At 38.3% G+C, this 23,857-nt stretch overlaps 5 protein-coding genes across 11 annotated transcripts; 1 reads left to right on the top strand and 4 right to left on the bottom strand.

Annotated features, from left to right (window-relative positions):
- The first annotated feature begins 75 nt into the window (after positions 1–75).
- On the top strand, positions 76–4,927 carry LOC103848597 (probable pectinesterase/pectinesterase inhibitor 44). 3 transcript variants are annotated; one of them, XM_009125497.3, is made up of 5 exons: positions 76–1,740; positions 2,989–3,129; positions 3,449–3,916; positions 3,999–4,322; positions 4,436–4,927. In XM_009125497.3, the coding sequence occupies exons 1-5, from the start codon at positions 1,452–1,454 to the stop codon at positions 4,807–4,809; spliced, it is 1,596 nt and encodes a 531-aa protein (XP_009123745.2). In that variant the 5' UTR covers positions 76–1,451; the 3' UTR covers positions 4,810–4,927. The 3 variants fall into 3 exon arrangements, with proteins under 3 accessions (XP_009123745.2, XP_009123782.2, XP_009123835.2); XM_009125534.3 differs by having other exon boundaries at positions 1,418–1,740; positions 2,998–3,129; XM_009125587.3 differs by having other exon boundaries at positions 1,418–1,740; positions 3,001–3,129; positions 4,436–4,809.
- LOC103848812 (1-phosphatidylinositol-3-phosphate 5-kinase FAB1A) lies at positions 4,905–12,616 on the bottom strand. Of its 5 annotated transcripts, none has more exons than XM_009125722.3 (13): positions 12,441–12,616; positions 11,954–12,036; positions 11,223–11,875; positions 10,443–11,153; positions 10,193–10,346; positions 9,734–10,078; positions 8,873–9,640; positions 8,209–8,537; positions 7,979–8,102; positions 7,736–7,885; positions 6,007–7,407; positions 5,652–5,918; positions 4,905–5,540 (listed from the first exon to the last, which is right to left on the bottom strand). In XM_009125722.3, the coding sequence occupies exons 3-13, from the start codon at positions 11,792–11,794 to the stop codon at positions 5,196–5,198; spliced, it is 5,166 nt and encodes a 1,721-aa protein (XP_009123970.2). In that variant the 5' UTR covers positions 11,795–11,875; positions 11,954–12,036; positions 12,441–12,616; the 3' UTR covers positions 4,905–5,195. The 5 variants fall into 5 exon arrangements, with proteins under 5 accessions (XP_009123970.2, XP_033147845.1, XP_009123916.2 ...); XM_033291954.1 differs by having other exon boundaries at positions 11,223–11,864; positions 12,441–12,613; XM_009125668.3 differs by having other exon boundaries at positions 11,954–12,086; positions 12,441–12,603.
- A 722-nt stretch (positions 12,617–13,338) lies between these two features.
- LOC103848502 (eukaryotic translation initiation factor 3 subunit K) lies at positions 13,339–15,018 on the bottom strand. Its single transcript, XM_009125424.3, has 8 exons — positions 14,772–15,018; positions 14,650–14,706; positions 14,527–14,577; positions 14,387–14,449; positions 14,224–14,274; positions 14,065–14,131; positions 13,868–13,950; positions 13,339–13,700 (listed from the first exon to the last, which is right to left on the bottom strand). The coding sequence occupies exons 1-8, from the start codon at positions 14,889–14,891 to the stop codon at positions 13,506–13,508; spliced, it is 687 nt and encodes a 228-aa protein (XP_009123672.1). The 5' UTR covers positions 14,892–15,018; the 3' UTR covers positions 13,339–13,505.
- A 354-nt stretch (positions 15,019–15,372) lies between these two features.
- On the bottom strand, positions 15,373–17,797 carry LOC103848411 (cell division cycle 20.1, cofactor of APC complex). Its single transcript, XM_009125343.3, has 5 exons — positions 17,417–17,797; positions 16,865–17,149; positions 16,510–16,779; positions 15,837–16,418; positions 15,373–15,733 (listed from the first exon to the last, which is right to left on the bottom strand). The coding sequence occupies exons 1-5, from the start codon at positions 17,510–17,512 to the stop codon at positions 15,590–15,592; spliced, it is 1,377 nt and encodes a 458-aa protein (XP_009123591.1). The 5' UTR covers positions 17,513–17,797; the 3' UTR covers positions 15,373–15,589.
- An 889-nt stretch (positions 17,798–18,686) lies between these two features.
- On the bottom strand, positions 18,687–22,674 carry LOC103848319 (probable disease resistance protein At4g33300). Its single transcript, XM_009125270.3, has 5 exons — positions 21,990–22,674; positions 21,097–21,479; positions 20,659–21,014; positions 19,802–20,007; positions 18,687–19,703 (listed from the first exon to the last, which is right to left on the bottom strand). Exons 1-5 carry the CDS (start codon positions 22,672–22,674, stop codon positions 18,868–18,870), a joined length of 2,466 nt encoding a protein of 821 aa, XP_009123518.1. The 3' UTR covers positions 18,687–18,867.
- Positions 22,675–23,857: the final 1,183 nt, after the last annotated feature.

Raw genomic sequence — 23,857 nt, 5'->3', positions numbered from 1 at the left:
AGACTTGTCCGAGTCTTGTTGGATCGGTCTGGCCCACTGGGCCTCCTATATTATTTGACGCATGTTATGCCAAACATCAATACATATGACATGAATTAGAGAAAAAAAGAGAGACTTTTATTCGTGTTCCCTTTTCTGATTAGACTACATTCATATGATTTCAACCCATAACATTCTTCCTTCTTAAGAGTGACGATCACGAGTTTTCTCTACTTTTATATTTTTTTCCATTTTTGTATTGGGAAAACAAAAGATGATATTGCAATGGTATCTATGGTTGCAAAGTAATTAACGCGTTAAATTATAGAACATTTAGTAAGCTTGTCGCATAATTGGCCAGTGATTAGATGATAACTTAGGCCACCTATACACACACATTTATATCGAATCTCGCCACCGAATGATAAACTCAGCAAATAGAATTTATCGTACATATAGTAGTACATTCTGCATTAACAAACACTGGCTATTTTCTTCTTATGGAAAAAATTGAGAGAAGACAACCATCGAAATATTGTGGAAATATCAACCTTTGGGAAATTATGGAGTGGATGTAACTATAGTCAGAGGCGTGCCTACGGTGTATTGAAAAAGGCATTCGCCTCAGGCCCCCGATTAATATTACTGTTTTTAGGGTCCCAAAATTTAAAATAATTTCTAGTATAGTAGTTTAGACTTATTTAAAAAAAACATTTATACGAAAATTAATTAACTCACTTTTTGAATTCATGTATTTTTTTCTATATGACATAATATAACATATTTATGTTATAAACTTATTCTTTTACAGTATTAGACTTGTGTATTTGGTGAAAATAATATATCATATATCATATTAGAAAATTGTAAATAAATTTATTTTTTAAAACTTGCCTTAGGCCACTAAAACTCTTTGTACGGCACTGACTATAGTTATTTATTGTTATTATGTTTCATATTAAGTGATATAAACCTCAGGCTTTGGTTTCATTTTAATTATTGATGTTTTGCTTTCTCGGCACAAGAATATGATATGGTTTTTTCTGTTGACCTATAAAATAAATCAAATGGTTAATATGTTTATTGTTTTCATTTCAGTTGGTAAAAAAAATAACTTAGATAAACATATGTAATTTACGATTATATTTGATACAGCGGTGGATATGCTAAACAGCTGCATGCTACTACACGACCAAATCTGAGAATGTATGTGTGGGACGGTTGAGTTATAATTAAGACATCTCATAAATATTATTATTTGAAAACAAAAGAAATATCAACGATGAATGAATGAGCTTGTTTGGTGGGATAATGAAGTTAAGTCGCAATTATTTAATTTACGTTACGTAGACTAGAACTGTTTAGGGGTAGACAGGCAGGTGGGTGGAATTAAATGGCTTCCTTCTTTTAAAGGATCCACTGACTCAGAAGAAACTTCAATGTCATCAAAAAATAATACTAGTTATTAAAAAATGTCATGGTGGAAGGGTTTCTTGATCTTCTTGATGTTGAGTCTGTGTGTGTCATCGGAAGAGAGCATGCAAATGCAATACGACTACTTGAAAGTTCCGGCAAGTGAGTTCGTGGGCTCCATTGACACCATCGTTGAAGTAATAAGCCAAGTGACTTCAATTTTGTCTGAGTTTGCGGATTTTAGTGGAGATAGTCGGCTGCAAGATGCGGTATCTGATTGCCTGGATCTGCTCGATGTTTCTTCGGACGAGCTGAGTTGGTCTGCTTATGCTTCTCAGAATCCAAATGGTACTTACATTTAAAACCGTATCTCTAGTTTTATCACACCTTTATAGTGTTAGAAACTTTCAGTACATAATTTCTTTAAACTTCAATTATAGAACATGCAAACTTTGACCTCAAGGTCAAAATTGTTTTTGGATCAGTCGACAAATTAACAAAAGAAAATACATTGGTTACAAAAATACACGTTTTGCCATAAAAACGGAACTTAATTAGTGATTATATATGTAACAATTCAGAAATTTTGATTAATTGGGCCATTAATTATTGACATATAAAGACTAACCGAAAGACAACACCCAAATATGTGATGATAATCTTTTCAAAATTACACATCATATACACACAAAAAAAGACAAATGAGAGGGACCTTAATTAATGTTAATGCGACGTACAAGATCGCTGTGGAATTTTAGTCTTATAAATTATAAACGTGTTACGTAAATATGAAACATCAATTATTGTGAAACAACACACCGTACCTGTACAACTCGACTGGTTTGGAGCTTATTTATCTAGTTAGATTCTCGACGACTCAAATAAAATGTGATCACTTGATCCTCCATGATGTTAAATGATACTGTACTAATATAGTAAGACACATTTTTTCAAAACATTTAATTGAAATGGGCTGAATTGAGAAGTTTGTTTTTAAAGAATTCTGTTTTTGTACTTGCTGCATAAAGTTGAAATAGGTGGTTCTTTGCCCATCGACTATAATAAAATGAGCTTGCATCACAAACACAACACAAATTATATTTTTTAGAGAATGGAGGGGTTAATCAAATTGAACGTGGTCTTGATAACCAAAATTCTCGATCCACCTAACTATATACGTGCATGCACTATGCTATATTATTTTTTCAAAGATTTTACAAAATGTATATACATAAAAGTATATTTTTATTGAGGGAGTCATTTCTACCAAATGATTTATGGTAGTAACCATAACTTATGTTAATTGTATTCGTTTGAATCTATTAGTCAAGAAATGTTAGAACTTTCCATCTTGTTATTTTAGTACACATTAAATTTAAATATAAACATATGTCAAGTGACGATGATTATGTTACGTCAAGGCTATGCATTTTCTTTCATTGAGGAAATGAAAGCAACTTTTACAAAATCATTAGTAAATGGCATGTGCGTCGTAGGGACAGGGAACATGGATTCAAAATCGTAGATACTTATTGCATAATAAATGTAAATGTGAATGAATGAAAATGATAGTGTTGAAATGTGACGGTCTTGGAGTGGGGTCAGCAGGTAAGGGCAACGGAACAGGGAACGTGGGATCAGACACAAAGACATGGTTAAGCGCTGCTCTATCCAATCAAGACACTTGCATGGAAGGCTTCGACGGTACATCTGGTCTCATCAAACCTCTTGTAGCTGGTAATTAATCTTTTTTCTTACTATGTTAATTATATTATTTGTGTGGGTCACTAAAAAAGTAAATTGACATAATGGTATGGTAATGTTTAAGCATGCGCATTCGATTCACATTGTTTTCTTTTTGGATTTTTGTTTTCTGTGTTAGGTTATGAGAAACAGGTCTAAACTACAATCATACTTCATTTCGGTTTGAATCGGTTTTAGACTAAAAACATAAAAATTGTATAATTTAAGTATTTTCAATGTTTTTTTTTCAAAAGGTTTGCTTATTCATTATAAGTATATTATTAACTTATTTTGATATTTTGGCTCGTTTCAGGCAGTCTCGGTCAATTATATTCTATGCTTAGGGATCTGTTACCACTTGTTGAGCCCGACCAGAAACCTCAACCCATTACCAAACCTCGTCCAATTGGTAAAGGACCAACGGCTCCACCAGGCCGGACACTTAGGAACATTGACGACGATGAGGAAAGTCAATTCCCAGACTGGTTCAGACCAGACGACCGGAGACTCCTTGAAACCAACGGAGTGAGTTACGACGTTATTGTAGCACAAGATGGGACAGGCAACTTCACGACCATAATGGACGCCGTTAAGGAAGCTCCTGATTACAGCTGGACACGTTTCGTCATATACATTAAAAAGGGTTTATACTTGGAGAACGTTGAGATCAAGAAGAAGAAATGGAACCTCGTAATGTTAGGTGATGGCATTGACGTGACAATTATTTCCGGTAACCGCAGCTACATTGACGGCTCGACCACGTTCCGATCCGCTACATTCGGTAATTAAATGTTTTGTAACATACTTGTTGATCCATGCACACGTGAAAGTTGGTTATAATTATATATATATTTATATTTCAGCTGTAAACGGAAGAGGATTCTTGGCTAGAGATATAACGTTTCAGAACACAGCTGGACCAGAGAAGCATCAAGCCGTAGCCCTTAGGTCTGACTCTGACCTATCTGTGTTCTATAGATGTGCCATGAGAGGTTATCAAGATACACTCTACACGCACACTATGCGTCAGTTTTACCGCGAGTGCACCATCACTGGAACGGTGGATTTTATATTTGGAGATGGAACAGTTGTGTTTCAAAATTGTCAAATTTTGGTTAAGAAAGGACTCCCTGACCAAAAGAATACCATCACTGCACAAGGCAGGAAAGAAGCTGACCAACCCTCAGGTAAACAAACACTTCTTGAAACTCTTTAATTACGGTTTGGTTTCTTGTCACCCAAGAAACTATGTAATATAATGATTCTCGATTATATTGAACCTTTTTTTGTTCATATCCAGGATTCTCGATTCAGTTCAGCAATATCTCGGCGGATGCAGACTTAGTCCCATACCTGAACACGACACACACGTATCTAGGAAGGCCATGGAAGCAATATTCAAGGACAGTTTTCATGAGGAACAACTTGAGCGACGTTGTGAGGCCTGAAGGATGGCTCGAGTGGAACACCACTTTTGCTTTGGACACACTCTTCTATGGAGAGTTCTTGAACTACGGACCAGGTTCAGGACTCAGCAGCCGAGTCAAGTGGCCTGGTTACCACGTGTTTAACAACTCTGACCAGGCCAACAATTTCACCGTTTCTCAGTTCATTGAAGGAAACCTTTGGCTGCCTTCTACTGGAGTAACGTTTACTGCTGGCTTGGGTGTCTAAATTAACATGGCTCAGTGTTTACCTTTTTGCCTTTCAATTTTAACTTTTGATATGAAATATTAATATCTATTATAACTCAAAAGAGTCCCCAAAAATTATATATTAGAGAGTATATTGATATGAGAAATGTCATAAACAAAATAACAAGAAACTAAAAGAAAGAAGCATTGTATATACAATTGCACCTTGCTTTTATTAATTCTGATGCAAAGGCGATGAAAGAGCTACTACATATAAGGCCACTTAAGGCTAAGGGTAAAAACATAAACAGGTATTACCCAAAGACCATTCCAAAAGAAGAAAAAAACAAATAAAACTTGAGCACCATTACTAAACCCAATATTGTGTATGTCTTTGCTATATTTGCTAATTGCAGAAAGATGATTTCAAGAGTTTTTACCAACACCTTGACGATCGTCTCTCTCTTCATCATCCTTCACATCTGCTGAAGAACTGTTGTTGCTTGGCACAACCGTGGCAGGTGACCATTGGTCAGGAACCATCAGAAAATAAGCTGTCATGGCTTTCCTGAAACGTTTCTTGTATTGCTGCGGTGATATCACTGTGGGAGTTGAGTTCTTTGGTCCTCCAAGCAGCCCTGAGGTTTTGACCCAAGTCTCCAAATGTTTGTCCCAAGTGTACTGCCTCATGAAGTCTATAGTTCCTAGAACAAGCTCACTTCGTTCCTCATCTACCCCGACTAGTAATGAGTAATCCATTACGTGTATTGACTTCAGCCAAAGAAACAAAGTAACACATCTTCCATCAGTAACATGTACAGCCCAAGAACATATTCAGCAATTCAAAACAGTTTAAAGAAGAGAAGTAACCGGAAAACTTACAGCAAGAAACGATGTATCATTCCAGACGGCTCTTTCAAGAAGCCGTTTTGCCTTGCTCCCAACAAATATTGGAGATGTGGGCATTGCTTCGACCAGATTCTGGTCCAGCAAAACTGTGTTGCTACCACTTGTATCCGGATTGTAACGGGCACGAGTGGAGCCTTTTAGGTCATAAAGCCTAGCGAAGTTACGCTTGAACAGAAGATTCTCCATCACCAAGACATCCATTTTGAACTCTTTCCCTCCTTTAAGGTGTTTGGATGAGACCTTTACAGATTTTAGCAAAGAATCATTGGTTCAATTATTATATGTCAACAAAATAGGTAATAAAATAAATCGGTTTATGTTGTGTTACCTGATAGATTCCCAAGATCTTTGCAAGGCTTGTGGGGCTTTTAGTACAGATTGAATCAGTCAGGTATTTGAAGTAAGCTGGCGCAAATTTGATGAAGGACTCAAGCTCAGTCTTTGTAACTTGTTTGATGATAAAACGGTCATCCAAAGTCTTTGCAAAGAAGACATTGCTCTTCCCACCCTGAGCTCCCCATTTTCTACACCGACCAAGAGATCTGATGAAATCAGTTTCCGAGGGACAGCAAATCTTCCTCAGAGCCTCAAACTCCTTGGCATAGTAACACGTCACAGAGTACTTCACTTTCCCAGGAGGACTCTCATCTGTAAACGAGACTCTAGCGTGCAGATCTTTCAAATACAAAGATGACTGCAGCAGCTGCGAGACTTGTTCATCAGCAGAGCTTAGGCTTCTACTCATGTCAACTGACAAATCGCTCAAAGAGTTCAACGAGAGAAGGTTCACAGAATCAAAAAGCGAAAAGGAGCCTCCACTATCCAACCGATCTCTTGCCTTATCTGATCCAGACATCTGAGCGTTATACTCTGATGATGTAAGGGCGTACGCTATGATACTAGTAGGCTCGTCATCGTATACTGGTAGTACCAAGTCATTGATTCCCAGAGGAAGTAGCAGCCTTGCACCGCTTTGCCATTCAAGCTCTCTATATGACGAAACATAAACAGGCCGGTCTTCAGCCATGATATGCTTGCGAGAATTAAGCGAATAGTTCTTGTTGAGTGAATAGTAAAAACTAGGAGAAGGCATCTGAACTTGCAATGTCTGTTCCTCACTGGTCAGCCCACTTTCTGAATCTGACAGCTTTAAATCATAACTCTGAGTTCCATTTGCTGAAGCAGCTCTGCTAGGGGGACGAGAAATACCATTATTCTCCGAGGCAGTTTGCTCACCTATCCATGCTGCATCAAGAGTATCAGATAAGTCTGTTGTTGTTGCTTGGGTCTGGCTCTCAGAAAGCATCGCTTTAACCATCTGCGAAGGCTCCACAACGTTTTCTTTACCACCTTCACTAGATTCAGAGGGTTTGTCTGAGCCTACATCTTCAGGAATGACACCTTTCCCGCTAATATCAGAAAATGATTTACCCTTTTTAAGACTTTTATCATACTCCGCATCTTGGGGAAGAGAGTCATTACTACTTGCAATCGACTTTTCTTTTTCATCACCAAGCTTTTCTAAGGAGAAGTCACGGCCCATAACTTTTGAGGAAGAAGTCCTCAGAGCTTCGGAATAGTTATTTCTCACCATACTGGCCGCTCCTGTCAGGCATTCATCCCAGGCATATGAATCGAAAAGTATCAGTCTTCGAAGTTTGTTTATCAGAAGGATATCAACAGTAGGTTGCCCCTCCTTGGACACGCTTAACATTTGCTGCAAAGATTCCTGAAACCACCAACAGCTAAAATCAGGTGACAAAATCTACAATTGCTCAGAAAATAAGTTTCAGATCCTTTTTTTGAGCACAACCACATGGCATGTACAATCAAGAAACAGTCCACTACATGAGAAAGTGTATAGTATACAAATGCAGAATGTTTTTTCCAAATGTAAAAAAATATGTTTATTTATTCACGTGCTGATAATTAACTTTCATTATATAAACAAATATATTGTGAGGAGTGTGTCAGTGTGAGTGATGTGAATGCGCCACGCATAATGCAACTCTGTTACTTCTTAAGTCTAACGAAGTGTAAGTTGCATGACAAGGTACCTTATATTCCTTTTTACGTTGATCAAGAAGTCCTGCAAGTTCTTCAAGAGAAAGCTTTATCTTCTCGGGAATGCTACCCATTGTTTTCGCTGAAATCTGACTAAGTGCCTCCTGAACCTCGTTGAAAAGGACCTCCGCTTTATTAATCACCTATTGTATAGAAAACCACAACAAATAAGTAAAACAAGACTCTCCTGGGTTTGTTGATTATTATACAAATATTCAATTAAAAACTGTTGTAACCTCTTTAGATTCCCTTTGGAGCCAATCCTGGTTTTCACAGTTGAACTCAAGTTTTGCTGGTGGCAAAGAAACTGCAAATATATTGATTGAAGCATAGCGGAAGCAAGCCACCATTTTCCCAAAACTGCAGTAAGGAAAGATTATATGAGACAATCAAAAATATATGGAATGGTTTAAACTTTAAACATTCCACTGTGAAAGTGTTTATTAGGAAGTAAATCTCTTCATACCCATAGAAACGGAGACAGTCTCTGTGAAGGGAGTGACCACAGTTGGCGACACGACTAGCTGCTGCATGGTTCGAGAAGCTCAGTTCCAAAAACTTACCAAAAGACAGGCCCCACGCAGCATCTGACATCACAATTCTTCGTGTGGCAGGAGGAAAGCCACTGATCCGAGGACATTTCAGGCACCGATGCCACATCCAAATTTTTCCTTCGCGTTGTCCAGGTAGCAGTTCAGGCAGTTTCTTAACAGATATTGTAAGACTACCTTGCCTGTGAATATAACTATGAATGTGTGCTTCTACTGGCATCGCACATGACGGGCAAGAACGATCCTAAACAAGAGAATAATGCAAGCCTCAGCTATTTAAAACCATACGTCTATACCAAAAAATGATATGCTTCATAACTTCTGCTCTTACTCATTTAATCAGCCTGGAATCTTTAAACCATTTTTAATGTCATTTTAAAGATTATCCCTACAGTCATCTCCTAAACTTACCTGAATCTTTTAAATTAGTTCTACAATTATACAAGTACGCAACCATAGGACTTTAATTAGATTCCACTTGGTTTCATTAGGAGTACAATGTCCTCACCATCGGCTAAAAGAATAAAGGTGTGCTAAGATATAAGAGAAGATAAAAAACATATTAAAAATGAAAGGTACCTGATCAAAGAGATTATCCCTTAAGAATCGGCCTAAAGGCTTGTCAAAGCTCCCGTAATATTTAATACGGAGTAGATGAGCCCGTTCACACACAGATCCCTTCCACACACATCTCGTTGATGCCGAAACCAATATGCTTTGATGGTCAGAAGAAGCTGACGGAAGAAAGTCTCCTTTTGAAGAGTCCATCTGTTCATGTCTGCTAAAACTTTGATCTCTTGTTATTGTGGCTTCATTAGTGTCAGCACCATCAGTGACTTGTTCTGTGGCAGAGGGTAGAACAGACCACTGGTCTTTCTGAATAGAAGCTCCTTCCGCCTGAAATGATAGCTGCCTGGATTTTAGAGTAGGAACTAACCCATTGTCCTTAGAGGTGATCATTTCTGGATCAGTATCCATGTTCTGCTTAGAAGGCTCAGTCCTGTCGTTCCCATCCAATTTCCCTTGGAAATGAGTCTTACTAGAAGCGAAATTACCAGTAACGTCGCCATTGGCTTTATGTAGCTCACCCATCAGCTCAGTAGTTGGAGACTTTTCAGCACTTGAAGCAGCAAAACCAGGTATTGTGGATATTGATCTGTTAATCGGTGATGGTTTATCAGGTAAAGCCACTGTAATTGGGGTCTGCAGAGGAAGTTCTGGAAGGGAAGCACCTTCATCTGCTAAGAAAGATGTCTCAAGAGCTAAGTGATATGCTGCAAAAACTCCATACTGAATCACATGTTTCACCCTTTTTAGTTCATCTTCGTGTGCCCCCTTGAGCAAAATCTGAAAAAAAAACAAAAACAGATCAATCAGCCAATAATATTAATATGTTAAGGATCTTATATCTGAAACACCTAAGAATATTGTGGAACTTACCGTGCAGCCCAAAGGCTTGGGGCAACCATCAAAATACATTAAAGTCTTTGCCAGTTTCTTCACACCTTGACCAGTATTAAAATGTGTCTCGACAAACTTTTCCACATGGAAGAGGTCACAGTAACCCAGCTTTGGTGATGTGAGCTGGTCAACAGAAGGGACAATCTGCGCACCGGTACAGCGGGATATGCGCTCAAGAAGGGGCCTTTTAATATTTAAAACAAGAGATATGTCCTTGGCAAGAAGATACTCCTGCGCAAACCGCGAGACAGACTTCTCCACCAAGAGGATTTGGGGATTGTGAGAGTGAATTTTGGCAACAGCCATCTTCAAATGATCCATTTCCTGAAACACCAGAGATAGTCATTAGTGACAGTTATGATTTTCCTTTTCTTCTAGTACAAGGATACATGTCCATGGTCGTAGGGCAAAATCTAAAAGAAGAAAACCGATACATACCTGTTGCAACAAAGTGTCAAAACTAGACAACTGATTAGATATTCGTTGATACTCCAGAGCTCCTCCAAGAATTAGCAGACGTGGCTTCTCGATCTTTGAAGTCATTCGCCGATGAGCCACATTTTTCTTGCAAACAACTCCTCTCACCACCATACTAAAATAATAAAATTGTAATGTAATTAGTACTATAGTGCTTAGCAGTCAACCTAAACAGATATAAATCCCAATTAAGGAGTCCTAAAGAACTCACCTCTCACTGCGACGTCCACAGGGGATGCATTTAACCTTCACATAACCACCAGGATCCATTCCTCCGCTTTTACTCGTATCCGGCTTGAGAAGTGTTGCAGCTTCCCATGATAAAGATGTGATTATATCAAGCCAGCCCTCTCTATCGCCTTCGTCAACCATAGGTAGATTGTCAACCTCCAAAAGCTGTGCTACCAAAGCCCTAAAGTGCCCTTCAACAACGTTTTTCATAGCGCCACCAGACTTCTCCCTCGAGTGGAACTCCTTATCTTTAAAGCTATTCGATGGGCGAAGGTACCCCCAATCACCTCTATCACCTTCATCACCTTCGTCATCAGATAACAATCCTTCTCTTTCATCTTCTTCGTTCTCTGGCTCCGGAGGAAGCCACAAGAGCCCATCGCTCTCGAAATCTACTACTTCAGACTCAAAGGCCTCTTCACAAGTAGGGCTTCCCTCCTTCTCATCATTCCACCCATCTGCTTGCTGCATTGCTGTATCTATCGTCTCTGTATTCAGTGCGTCAGGGGGCAGGACACTTTGGATGTTTGACTCTATGTTTTCTCCAGCATCATGAGCTACATGTGATCCATAGATACGATCAACTTCATCAAGACTAATGGCACCATAGTAGTCATTTCCTTGAGAGTAAGATTGCGCGTAATCAGAGTTATAATCTTCATCGTCATAAGCTTCACCATCACTCCTGCCACTACAGATACATTCATAACAGAAGCTACAAAGGTAAAACATAAACACACATAACACAAGAAAAGCTAACCTGTTCACAAAGAATTCAACTGGATCCTGAGAGGAATGATTCCTATGCGACGATGATGATGCATTCTGCAAATCCATGTTTGAAGAGACACGACCGCTAGCTGGAGGATTCGTTTTTGAATCAACGGTGCAGTTGCTACTGTTGGAGGTGCAATTTGAGGTGGTACTAGCAGAAGGGGAAGAGCTAAAATGGAGGCTAATAATAGAAGCTCCTTTATCAGGCGGAACTATCCCTTGCTCCCACTGTTTGTAGCAGTAGTTACAAACCCTGATCCTCCTGTCTGATGACGACTCCTCATGACTATCCTTGGCTTCATCAGATGGAGAAGGGATAGAATTGGCAGCGCATTTGGCGCAGAAGACACGGCCACAGAGGCGGCAGTGATGTCTTCGGTTGAAAACAGTGAACTGAGCATCACACTCGTAACAGACAGGACAGCTGTGGTCAGGCATCCAGAAATCTCTAGACATGTGTGAGGAGGAGGTGGTGGTGGTGGAGGACTCTGTCTTTCTAGGGATCCAAGATTTGACTAAATCAACAAAGCCAGGAGCTTTGGGATCTGGCGAGTCCATTTATTGAATAATCTCCAACGAGGAGAGTCATCATGAAACACCCATTTGCTTAAACGCATAAAGTCTCAACCTTTTGAGTTCCTAAAAGAGGAAACTTTAAGCCAAGCTTGTCTGAAAAAAAGGAAGATGAGAGAGAGCGAGAGAGGGTAATGAATTTACCTTAGATGCTTCAGAGATCCAGACCAAGTCACACTGAGGTCACTCTCTCAGCTTACACGTCCGTCTGAAGATCATTGAGATCCCTAATATATCAGTGGTATCGATTTCAGTTTCTCAACACTCAAAATTTCTCCTGTGTGATTCAAGAATCAACAAAAATGCGAATTGATTAAAACCCCCTTGAAACAAGCAACACTAAACTACAGGAACAAGCAACTAATTTTTTTAATACGAAAAGCGAACCAGACCAAAAGAAGAAACAAATAAGAAATTCCAAAAAGACGGTTGATTAAAAAACAAATACATGATAAGATTTGAAATCAATTCGAGGAAACATTAACCATTAAAGGGAAACCCTTTCTTCGATTTTTCTTAGGAAACCAAAATGAGAGATTCGAAGAGCAGAAGGGAAACAAAAAAAAAATGCAAAAATTTTCAAATTGATTGAAATAGAGAATAAAAAAGAAGAAGAAATAGAATGGTTTACATAAACGAAGATTTGCAGTTTCTTCAGCTCCTTTCCTTTCCTTTTCCCTGTCGTATTTTGTGATTTGTTGTCCAGTTTTTATGTTCACGACTTGTCTGAAATTTTGTTGCCTTTCTCCTCCTCTATTCGCTTTTATTTCACGTATTTTTCATTTTATCCGACACGTATCTATAATAATATTTTATTTCATTTCATTTACGTAATAGTATCACAATAAAAAAGTTAATTATGTCAACAATATACAATCAAATTTTGGTTCATTGATGTCGACCAAAAAATTCATCAACGATATTATCACTGTTTTCAACTTTGTTTTGCCCAAACGTTATTAATAGCGATAGTTAAGCAATTCAATATTTTCTGTACTTATTTTGTCTCGTTCATTTGTTTCAATGCTAACTTTATTACCACTACGAAACATCATTATTCCGTATTTTAGCGTAACGACCAGATTAGTCCTCGAAATCATTTTTTAATATGCAATATTTTAAGCGATCATCTAAGATACGAGATGCTATCTAAGCCGAGTTATATATATTAACCAATAGAACAACGAGGTGAAAAAAAATGGAGAGTCGAAAATATGTACATGGGAAAGGAGAAAAAGGAGCACGTGATTTGATGATCTGTTGTCAAACATGTGGAGCTTCCAAATGGATGGCTGTCAATGTTCCGATGTGATCTGGTGTTAGAGAGATAGGACAAGAACACCTCAAATATGCATTAATCTGCCCGTTCTCATATTCAAAGAGACCTAATTAAGCTGATTTTAAATAGAACAAGCAAATGATTGTTGAATCTTCTCTTCTACCATCAGAGAGTCAAACACGGCTCTACTGAAACACACTGATATGGTAACATAAGACTTTTGGACGGTAGAGAACAAGAAAGCTCAAAGGGCCCTGTATAAATCTAATAGCATCCAATAATCTTTGCGGTGCAGTCAAATCGAGCAACTACTTATAATTGTTAATGCAAAGATCACATTACAGTGTCTTAAAGTGTTGTAGTACATGAAAAGACGGGGACAAAAAGGAAAATTTCAAAGAGTCCTCACAAACTGGTTCAACCAAGGATGGGGAAGATGCGGGCAATGTGTTCCAAGGAAACATTCTCACCTGGATTTTTCTTCAGCTCCGGACGGTTAAATTCGTTCTGTGGTAAGACGATACTTCCATCTTCCTTCGCTACAATCCATCCACTGTTAGCCACTTGGTGTTCAATGAACTTGTCTAGAGATGCACCATCCATGTTGACAGCCTGTGTATCATTTTCATAAATAATGAGCAAGTGCATTTTATCGACAAGCAAAGGTCACCAAAATAATAAGACTTTACATCCAAAGTTCTATAATTTGATGGCCTAAGTTATCCTATGGTGAAAAGCAAGCCATGTGTCAACAATCATAAGCTGAGTCAACATCATACCTCGGCAAGCACAGATCTTGGAACCTTTTGGTAGCTTAAGCTAAGAAGGTGACTTGCATACGCTTGGATAGCTTGCTCAAAACCTGCATTTTCATCTCTTGCATATAAGACATCCACACACAAATCATAAAATGTAATACACAGAACTTGATTTTAACCAGACGACTTACTTTATAATTCAGAAAGTTTTATAATACCTGGAACACTCTCAAGAATGTGACGGTTCTTGGCAGCTTCATCCCAGAACTGTTGGAACCTCCCAGTCTGCAAAAGCAAAACAAATACTCTAAACACTCAACTACACACCTTTCGCGGCTCTCAAAAAAGTCTCCAGCTAACATAGATGTTTTGCATACCTCAAGGTAGTGTGAGAGAACAATAAGCGTCTTGAACTGCTCCTCCATTTGCTGAAACACACATTTCAAAACAAATCCATCTATTAATCCCCACGAATCCAAAAAAGTTCACACTCCATGAATCATCAGTACAAAGAAAGAGCTGAGAGTAAGAGAACATTACCACTCTTTCTGGAATCAAGAAGAGGCAAAGGCTGAAGTCTGGAGCTGGCATAGCCATAAGAGCCTTCAAAAAAAAAAAAAATCACAGAGATTAGTTTTAATATAAGCCACAAATCACAAGGTAGAGTCAGTCTGCTATACCTTGAGCAAGATTCGAGCCACGATGTGAGTGTTCATGCGCTCAGGCTCAAACTGCATCAACATAACCAACGGCACGAGTTAGGAGAGACTAAAAATCTCTTGGGGAGTTATGAAGAGTAGTACCTGATAGAGACGAAGCAAGCATAGATTCGCATCCAGGCTATACGTTTGCGATGTAACCTAAAAACAATCATAGAGAAATCAGAATCCAGCGAAATGCGTATATCAATTGATAAGCGATTAACCTGCTCGTTGACGTAGTTTTCGAGATCGGGTAAGATTTCGGGGTTGAAGGGATTGACGGCGACGAGCTGCTCAACGGTGTACGAGCTCTGCTCCTTCGGCGACTCCATCTCTTTTCCCATCTCTCTCTTCCGTGCTCGATTGATTACTGTGGAGGGTGGAGATGGATCTAGGGTTTTAGTGCCGAAACGACGACGCTTTATCAACTGGGCTATAACTGAACAATTTCATAGTTGTTCGGGTTAAATTAGGATTATAGAAACGTTTAACGGTTGTTTGGTAAATTTAATATTTTTAATTTGAAACGACGACGCATTGTCTCATTGATGTTCTTTCTTCTCCAGCTCTTTCCACTAGGCATCATCCAAAACTTGTTTCTTTTTCCCTTAGGACTCAGACATAAAGCTGAATCACGTTTTTTTATATGCAATCCAAGAACACAAACTCTATATCTTGCTTTCTTATTGGTGACACTTGCTTTAATGATCAGACTTCACAAGTCCAATTCTATACATCATCAGTGTTTTTTGTTCTGAAGGATCATGTCAACGAGTAGATAATGTGAATGTACAAGTTAGTAGACTTATTGAGTATGAGAATAGGAGTGTAAAAATGAATTTCTTTCTATTTAAAATATATTCAAACAACGAAGTTTGACACAATATGCAACTTTACTTATTACAAACCCAAAAAAAAAACGAAAACGAGAAACAAAAACATCTTATTTCACAATCACTGCTTGACTTTCTTTCTTGTTAGTCTTATGTAACAATCACTGCTCGACTTTCTTTGTTGTTAGTCCTTCTCTCTCACAGTTTTTTCAGCGAATACGGTTCACATGAGAAAACGGCTCATGAGTTGCTTTTGGAGCTGCTTTTTTGGCCGTCTCTGGTACTCCGAAAACATTCCAGAATCTCAGAGTTTCATCTCCTGCTGCTGAAGCCACGGTACAACCATCTGGGCTCTGTAGAAAACACAGACAAATAAAACAAAGTTTAGAACTAAAGACCTCAAAAACTCAAACCACTTTCAGCAAACATTAGAAATGGAATTTGATCAAGTTTTACCTGGGCCATGTATAGAACTCTTGATGTATGACCAGTGAGCTCAGCCATTTTCACCATAGATGGGTACTTCCACAACGTAAGCTGGTTCTGTGTAAACCCGTGTGAGCTAAGCAACTCTCTTTCGTTCTTGCTCCACAGCAACGAACAAACTTGGGAGCCGGTGTCAACTGAATTCAAGCAAGCTCCTGTGTGAGTGTTCCAGAACTTTATCGTCCTATCTCCTCCACCACCACCAGTAGCAAGCAGATTCGCTTGGAAAGGGCACCACGCAAGGGCTTTAACTGCAGACGTATGTTCTTCGAGCCTGTGCAAATACTGAGTGGTCGAGTTTGAAGAGGCGGCTGAACGATCCCATATGTGTACAACATTGTCGTTGCCACCACTCGCTAGTTGCTGTCCGGATCCTGACCACTTTAGCCCGCAGACCTCTTGAGTGTGACCTCTGTAAGTTTCCACAACGTGTGATCTGATTCGCACGTCGTTGTTGACGATCTGTCCATCCATCCCTCCCGTCGTCAGGATGTGATTATTCCACGCCAATGATCCTACTCTAGACTGGTGGCAACCCTTCAATGTCCTCAGCTGCAATAAAAAAAGCACAACACATCAGGTTTAAGACATGATGACAAACAATCTATCTCAAACTGAAGCGAGAGGAGATTGTGTAACTTACTTGACGGTTGGATCCAGAATCCCACAGCTGCACTTCGGAGTTGTTGAGTCCAAGTGCGACATGACGACCATCAGGTGCCCAGTTGATACTCGTGACAGGTCCTTTCTCCTCATCAATGGTGACAAGCTCAGAAGTGGACCCGCTGGAAGCATCCCACAGATAAACAGTGTGTCCCAACGCAATGGCAAGGACATTAGCACTGCCCCAGTCAAGCAAGTTGAGGTAGAAGTCGTCCACAATGTCAGGTGCATCCAATGTTCTCTCAGAAGTCTGTTAAAAGATTAAAACAAACAGATCAATACAACAACAACACAGTAGATACAGATCGTTTCTCTTAAAGCGCAATAACACAAACCTGAGGAATGTATCTGCGAGGCTTAACGGATTTGGGCTGTTGGTGAAGAAGAGAAGCAGAGTGGTCTGTAGGAAGCAACTCGACTGGAGCTTGAGGTTTGTTTCTGAAGGCGAGAATCCGAGTGTGGTTCAGGTTCATCGTCTCAGCGAGTTGCTTCCTGTAGGCCTCTCTGGACGGTGAGCTTACCGCTGCTGTTACCTGATCTTTCCCGTTCCTACCTTCGGTAAGAGCGTAGTGAGCATAGTCGAAGTCCATGGCTGATCTGTTGGGAATGAATCTGTCAAGCTGATAGAATAAAAAAAAGCAAATCAATACACAGTTGCAAGAAAGAATCAAATACACATGATCAGTTTCTTATTACAAAACCCACATAATCAAAACAATTCGTTCATCCAATATCTGAAACAAATCTAGATGCAACAATAACCCCCAAATCGAAACCCTAATTCTTGATTGCAAAAAAAGGAATCGACTTTGATCAATTGAAAAGAGAATCCGCAAATTCGCAACTGAAAGGAATCATGTAACGGTATCGAATCTGAGCAAACTTACGTTTTCCTTGGAACTCTTCCGGGGAAGGAAGTGTTCTTGAAGTGGGCACCGAGCTTGAGCCTTCAAGTGCGTAGATGTGTTCATACCTGCATCCATTGTTAACACAAACACACAGAGAAAACAAAGAAACAGAAAGCAAGACAGCGATGATACAGGAAACGGATAACAAGATCTCAATTAAACGAAATCAAATCAAAGACGAATAAGATAAAGCAGTAAATTCGAGTAGATAGAGAGAGCGAATAGTTGTTGGTAAGCTGATGATGCGAGATGAGAGCAGATTGAATTTGGTGGAGAAACCTGTGAAACTTAGGCGTTGATTTATACTACAAAGGGGGCAGAGTCAGATTAGGGCTTCGTTTGTCCCCAATTCTCTATTCGGAAAGTCCGTAACGGCTATATTCTCGAGAGAGCCGTTTAAAATTTATAATAACCGGGAATGTTTATCTCTAATTTTGTATAACCAAACCAAAATTAACCGGTTATGTTAAAACTGAACCAAAGCTATACTTCAAGTGGGAGCCATTTTGTTTTGACCCACCTGCATCATCACTTCCTGGGGTTCAAGCGACATGTCTCCATCAAAGAACAGTACTTCAAACTCAGACGCTCAGTTGAACTTCAAGAGACCAATAAATCACCCTCCTGTAGAGAATGATCTTTGCACAAACTTGTCCTAAACAAGTGTTTCATGGATCAACCAAGTAACTAGTTAGCAATGTCTTGTTTTTTTACATTGCGTATGAATATATAACAGTTGTAATCATTTTAATACAAAGATTCAGAATAAGATACAAAAAATTAGAGACTTATACCGACTGAGTTGGTGGAAACTGTACACATAGACCTTATTTATAAAAATAAGGATGGTGACTGTTCTGGATTGGAGATTTAAACTTTTATTTCAATATTTATAAATTTTGGTTCAGATTTTTTTGCAGATTTGATTCGGATTCAAACCATTTAAATTACATAAAAAAATTTAAAAATCAAATATAATTTACAAGTGGCTGTACTGTGTACATAATAATTTGTTGCCAAAGACTTCTTTATTTTTTGAGGTCAAGTCATTTCCTGACGAAATAACAAGTGGGGTCCGGGTCTCTCACATAAGGTGTATCGTGTATCACCATAAAAAATCAGTACTTCAAGCTCAGACGCTCAGTTGAACTTGAAGACCAATAAATCACTCTCCTGTAGAGAATGATCTTGCACAAACTTGTCTACTAACTAGTGTTTCATGGATCAACCAAATAACTTGTTAGCAATGTTTTGGTTTTTAAACTGCAGAATTTATATATAACCCTTTTAATCGAGATCTAATACAAAGATTAAGTTGGTGGAAACTGTACAGAGAGACCTTATTACAAAAGCATAATTTTAACTAAATACTAGGAGAAGCTTACACTAACCTCTTAAACAAGTTACAATTTCTCAGTGAGTCTACGGTTTTACTCGTCGAGCCAATCTAAACTGAAACATTTCTCAGCAGCTTCAACCTTTAACCCTGGGACAGCCCTCTCAACTTCTTCCCATATAAACGCAACGTCCTTATCGCAAATCACATGGCGTAGAGACTCCAACGAAACGGCCGACTTCACTCTACCAGAGATATAGCATTCCCTCATGTCGATCTTCTCAAGCGTCTTCAGCTTCCCTATATCCTCCGGAAGACAACTCATGCTGACGCATTGTGAGATGTCGAGGTATTTAAGCTGAGGAAGCTCACAGATTTCATCAGGCAACGCCTTTAGCTCGGGGCAAGCATATAGCCTCAGAAGCTCAAGAGCTAGTAGCTTGCTGAGGTTCTTAGGCAATTCACCGAGGCGTGGACAGTTTGTTATGCTTAATGAGTTAAGAGAGGTCATTTTGCAAATGCTTGAAGGCAGTGTCACGAGATCATCACAGTGATCTATCGTCAGATCTCCCAGCTTTGGGAAGATACTGGAGACGTCAACTCCGGTCTGATCAAAACTGTTATTGATCTTGCAGAGAATCAGAGACATCTTGTGGAGATGTTTCATGGGGATTGTTGTGTTGTAGAGCTCAGGGACGTGAACTCTCTCGAGCCAGAGACTCCTTAGTTTCGACAAGTTGGCAAACATTGAAAAGTCACGGAGAATCGCAGGGGACATGCCGTTGTTGATGATCACCAGGACCTTAAGCCGGGTCATCTTGCTGAGGAAAGGAGGCAAAACATACTTGTCTGAAGAGAAATTCAGCAACAGAACCTCTGCCTTAGGGAAGTCCATGTCAAAGTCAGACCAGTCCATGTCATCCATTTCCCCTGCAACAAAAACACAAAGCCTATCAACATTATGATCCTTGTGATTATAGGACAAGAGAACCTAGTAATATAAATATTGCAGTTATAAGATCACTTGCATGTATGAATAGAGACTATCTCAGCATTGTATTCCTCATCACAGTTCTTTCCCCATGTTTTTGGAAGCTCTTTCTCTCTTTTCGGCATCAGCAATCGCTTTCTTCTGTTTATTTTCCCTTTGTTGGATAAATGAAGTGCCAAGTCTCGCAGAACATCATGCTGTGTCACAAATACATCATAGTAGCTTGCATACGTAGAACCAAGCCTGCAAAATTAATATAAAGTGATGATGATTACATAGAACTTTGAATCATATAAAGAGTTCAGAGCTACAAGTAAGCTTGGACACATTTATCCGGAACCAAAGAACCAAACCAAATCGAAAACAAGGTTCGGTTAAAGTTCAGATATTATAAATTACCCGAATGGATTTTATATCTCTAGAATTAAAAATTTTAAACTGAATTGAAAACCGAACATGTATCCAAATTTGTATAATATAATTTTAAAATAATAAAATAGTTACGTTCAGTTAGTTATAAATATCAACTAGTTTAAACTTTAAAATCATAAAAATATTTTAAAAATGTTATTTATAAACCAAATAACCCGAGAAAAAATTACCAGAATAATTTTTATCCGAAATATTTAAAATTATCTGTCTTAGCCGATATTTTTATCCAAAAATACAAAAATACAAATTATCCGAGTTTTTAATCCGAATTAACCGAAAAACAGAACCGAGCGGGAATCAGATTGGACCCAAAATTGTTTCGGATATTAGTTGGTTCCCAACTTTATTATCTGAACTGAACCAAAAACAAAAATAACCTATATTTCTATAACCAGAAACCGAAATAAACTGAACCTATACATGAAATGCTCAGGCCTAGCTACAAGTAATGTGATCTCTTACCGTGGATCTTTCCCAAGAGTAAGGAGATTCTTGTGTGACAAATCAACAAGAGTGGCAAAAGCAACTGCCTCGTCTAGATCATGTACTTCAATCCACATGTTGATGAGAATATCAACAGGAATCTTCCTGTCTTCAGGGAATGCACCAAGATCCAAGAAACACTCTCTGGCTGTCTCGTCTAGACCTGTTAGACTAGCTTCCATGTGAAGAAGCAATCTAGTCTCGTGAGTTTCATCAGCAGGTTCACCTTTTGATAACCTCTGCAATGCGCCCTGCCAATACATTTCAGGGCGGTCTTTTAGTGAAGCGCCCGTAACTTTGAGAGCCAAAGGTAGACCTTTACACTCACCAGCAACCTGAGGAGGATCGAAAAAGCATTAAATATACATCACACTAAGCCATGAATCAGTTATAGAAGAGAGAAACCATTAACATTACCTTCTTAACAAGGTCTTTGTCGAAACCAGGAGGGATAGTTTTCTGACCAAACGCACAGAGACAGAAGAGAGAGATAGCTTCATCTTCCCTTAGTACTTCCACATCATAAGTAGCATTAGGATCTGCAAGTTTGGACCGTGAAACAACAAGAATTGTGCAACTAGGAAGGTTAGAAGTCAAGCTGTCCAAAGCTTTTCTTGTCCAAACATCATCAAGAATCACCAGCTTCTTTGTTTTAACCCCACCGTTATACTGTAAATTCCAGTCCGGAACATTATTTACACTTTCACAACCAGTTAAAAACCCCCATATACGTGTTCTCAGCTCGTCAAGAATCGGGGATTGTGATACAGTCAGAAACAAAATCCTGTTCTCGAAGTAACCTGACAAAAAAAGCAGTGATTTAACAAAAAAAAATGTCATAACCAATGTTCTAAAATTGATTTAGGCAATGCCTAAGCAACAAATTGGTTATAGCCTAAACAATTTTTTTTTAAATCCACTTTAAATGGCTCAATTTGGTTTAAACCGTCTAAATCAGTTAAAACTGATCAAAGTTGATTTAATTCGATACAAATTTGATGTAAATCGGTTAAATCAAGTAATAATGTTAATGTAAATTTACAAAGCTGGCTGATTTCTTTTTCTTTTGTATATCTAAGTTTTATAGTTCATTAAAACAATCTTTGTATAACTAAAACTAATAAATTTAAAAATCTAATCTCTATAATAATTTGAAAAAAAAAAAAAAAAAATCTCTATAATAAATAATAAATAATAAATAATTTAACAAGTCGCCCCCAATAATCAGCCTTATTACTAAGCCTAATACAGAGCGTCTATTTAACACCTATCATCTATTTAGAGAGACAGGACACGAGAAGAATACTTACATCGGACTTCGTTGTCATGTTCAAGGTCTCTAGCAAGAGTTGTCTTACCGACACCACCCATGCCACTAATCCCAAAAAGCCCTCCTTCAGCGTTGAACATCATCTTCTTCACCTTCCTCTTTCCCATCTCCAACCCAACCCCAAACTTCTCATCGTCACTGCTCGTCTCAATCTCCATCGTAGCCTCAGCTATCTTCATCGCATCTGTTATCATCCCTCCTCCTCCGATCTTCATCGAACCCAACTGCTCCTCGAGGCCAGTGAGGCTCCTCTCAACTCTATCAAACCTCACATCGGCGTTAGCACGGTGCTGATGAACATCGGCTAAGATATGAGTCAATATCTGATTCTTCATAAAATCAGATATCGTCTTCTCCAGCTTCTCCATCTTCTTCGCTAGTGTGAACTGTCGATACATGTTCCATCGACGAGAGCTCAAGACTCTCTCCGTGAGTTTCTTGCCTTTCTCTAAGGTACCAGCGAGCATACCGATTTGAGCTTGGCGGTGTGGAGGGAGCTCCACGCCGCTGTACTGGATCTCGTGGATCGTGGGCTGGATGGTCTCGATCAAGATGATGAGCCTGTCGGCGATGCTTTTGTATTTCCACGCTTTGGCGGAGATCAGAACGAGCTGTTTTAGTAGCTCCGTCGCTATTTCGCCGGTGAAAAAATCGGTGACGTCCATGTTTTTAGTGGAAGTGAGTGGATTAGAGAGAGACGTGGTCGATGTTATATATATATATGGGAGGATCTAACTCCAACTGAAATTTCCTGGCAGATTCGCAGTGAGAGTGACATGGTAATTAAAAGACAAGATGAGAAAGAAAGAAAGAACATGGAATTCGACCGAAAAGAAAAAAGAAAGAACAAGGAACAAGGTCACGAAAAGACATATGTGAAGGGATATGATTTTGTTTGTGTCTTTTTGAATTAATTTTTTGCTAACTTGTCTTTTTGAATTAATTCAAAACAGATTTTCAATATAATATTAAAAAGTAACACAAAAAAGAAAAATTTATGAAACATCATAAATGGTTTTTTCTTAAAAAAAATATTTTATATTTGAGTTTGAGTTTAATGATTAAGATTTACAATTCATTATCTAGAGATTAGAGTTTGAATAAAAGTTTAGAATTTATAGTAAGTTAATCATTTTACCATTTAATTAATGCTATTTTAAGATTTTATTTTATTTTTATTTTTATTATACATTATTTGTTATTCAATTCATTTGTCCAATCAATAAAATCAAAAATTATAGACAACAAAAATTCAGAAAAATGAGAAACCAAAGCCAATAAAACCTAAACAACTTAACTAGAAATATATAGTATAAAGTCTTACAACAAATTAAAACATTACTAGTTACAGAAAATGATAAACAAATGTAATATATAAAAGAAAATAAAAAAAAATTATAGTAAAAAATATATAAAAATATCGGAAAAGGAAAATTCAAAATAATGATTAATAAAACTGAAAGAACTACGATAGAAAACCTAAATTTGTATCTTGTTAACCTTTAACCTAAAAAGGTTAAATGAAGAGTTTTGCATTTTCATAAAAAAAAAATTGTGACACATTATAATAAGAAATAAAATCTAACAGTGAAGGAAATTTACACGAAATAGATTATTAATCGAGTTTTTCTAAAGCATTTAATTTAAGAAAAGGTAAGAGAGATTCATATTTTCCACAGAAGTTATGCCCCTACACATTGTCACATCGTGTAGGGCAGAAACGTATCAAGTGGTGTACATAATTATTGTTGCTTAGACCATCTACAATGCTACACTAAAATTTACTCTATATTCCACTCTAAAATAGAGTAACTCTATTATAGAGTTGGATTTGCTCCAATGGTTCAC

This window comes from Brassica rapa, chromosome A01, assembly GCF_000309985.2.
Source record: "Brassica rapa cultivar Chiifu-401-42 chromosome A01, CAAS_Brap_v3.01, whole genome shotgun sequence".
Lineage (NCBI taxonomy): Eukaryota > Viridiplantae > Streptophyta > Magnoliopsida > Brassicales > Brassicaceae > Brassica > Brassica rapa.
This window is presented reverse-complemented; position numbering and strand designations above follow the sequence as displayed.

Bases quoted from the DNA above. Each gene is read 5' to 3' on its own strand.
- LOC103848597 (XM_009125497.3), top strand. From the start codon at position 1,452: ATGTCATGGTGGAAGGGTTTCTTGATCTTCTTGATGTTGAGTCTGTGT. The intron at 3,130-3,448 runs GTAATTAATCTT...GGCTCGTTTCAG, and splicing joins CATCAAACCTCTTGTAGCTG to GCAGTCTCGGTCAATTATAT. The intron at 4,323-4,435 runs GTAAACAAACAC...GTTCATATCCAG, and splicing joins AGAAGCTGACCAACCCTCAG to GATTCTCGATTCAGTTCAGC.
- LOC103848812 (XM_009125722.3), bottom strand. From the start codon at position 11,794: ATGGACTCGCCAGATCCCAAAGCTCCTGGCTTTGTTGATTTAGTCAAA. The intron at 10,079-10,192 runs GTATGTATCGGT...CTGGTGTTTCAG, and splicing joins TTGACACTTTGTTGCAACAG to GAAATGGATCATTTGAAGAT. The intron at 7,886-7,978 runs GTTACAACAGTT...TCTATACAATAG, and splicing joins TCCAAAGGGAATCTAAAGAG to GTGATTAATAAAGCGGAGGT.
- LOC103848502 (XM_009125424.3), bottom strand. From the start codon at position 14,891: ATGGGAAAAGAGATGGAGTCGCCGAAGGAGCAGAGCTCGTACACCGTT. The intron at 14,578-14,649 runs GTACTACTCTTC...ATGTTGATGCAG, and splicing joins GCTTGCTTCGTCTCTATCAG to TTTGAGCCTGAGCGCATGAA. The intron at 14,132-14,223 runs GTATGCAAAACA...TTGCTTTTGCAG, and splicing joins TTCTCTCACACTACCTTGAG to ACTGGGAGGTTCCAACAGTT.
- LOC103848411 (XM_009125343.3), bottom strand. From the start codon at position 17,512: ATGGATGCAGGTATGAACACATCTACGCACTTGAAGGCTCAAGCTCGG. The intron at 17,150-17,416 runs GTAAGTTTGCTC...TTATTCTATCAG, and splicing joins GGAAGAGTTCCAAGGAAAAC to CTTGACAGATTCATTCCCAA. The intron at 15,734-15,836 runs GTAAAACTTGAT...TGTTTTCTACAG, and splicing joins GAGTTCTATACATGGCCCAG to AGCCCAGATGGTTGTACCGT.
- LOC103848319 (XM_009125270.3), bottom strand. From the start codon at position 22,674: ATGGACGTCACCGATTTTTTCACCGGCGAAATAGCGACGGAGCTACTA. The intron at 21,480-21,989 runs GTAAGTATTCTT...TTTTTTTGTCAG, and splicing joins ACATGACAACGAAGTCCGAT to GTTACTTCGAGAACAGGATT. The intron at 19,704-19,801 runs GCAAGTGATCTT...TTTTTGTTGCAG, and splicing joins GATAGTCTCTATTCATACAT to GGGAAATGGATGACATGGAC.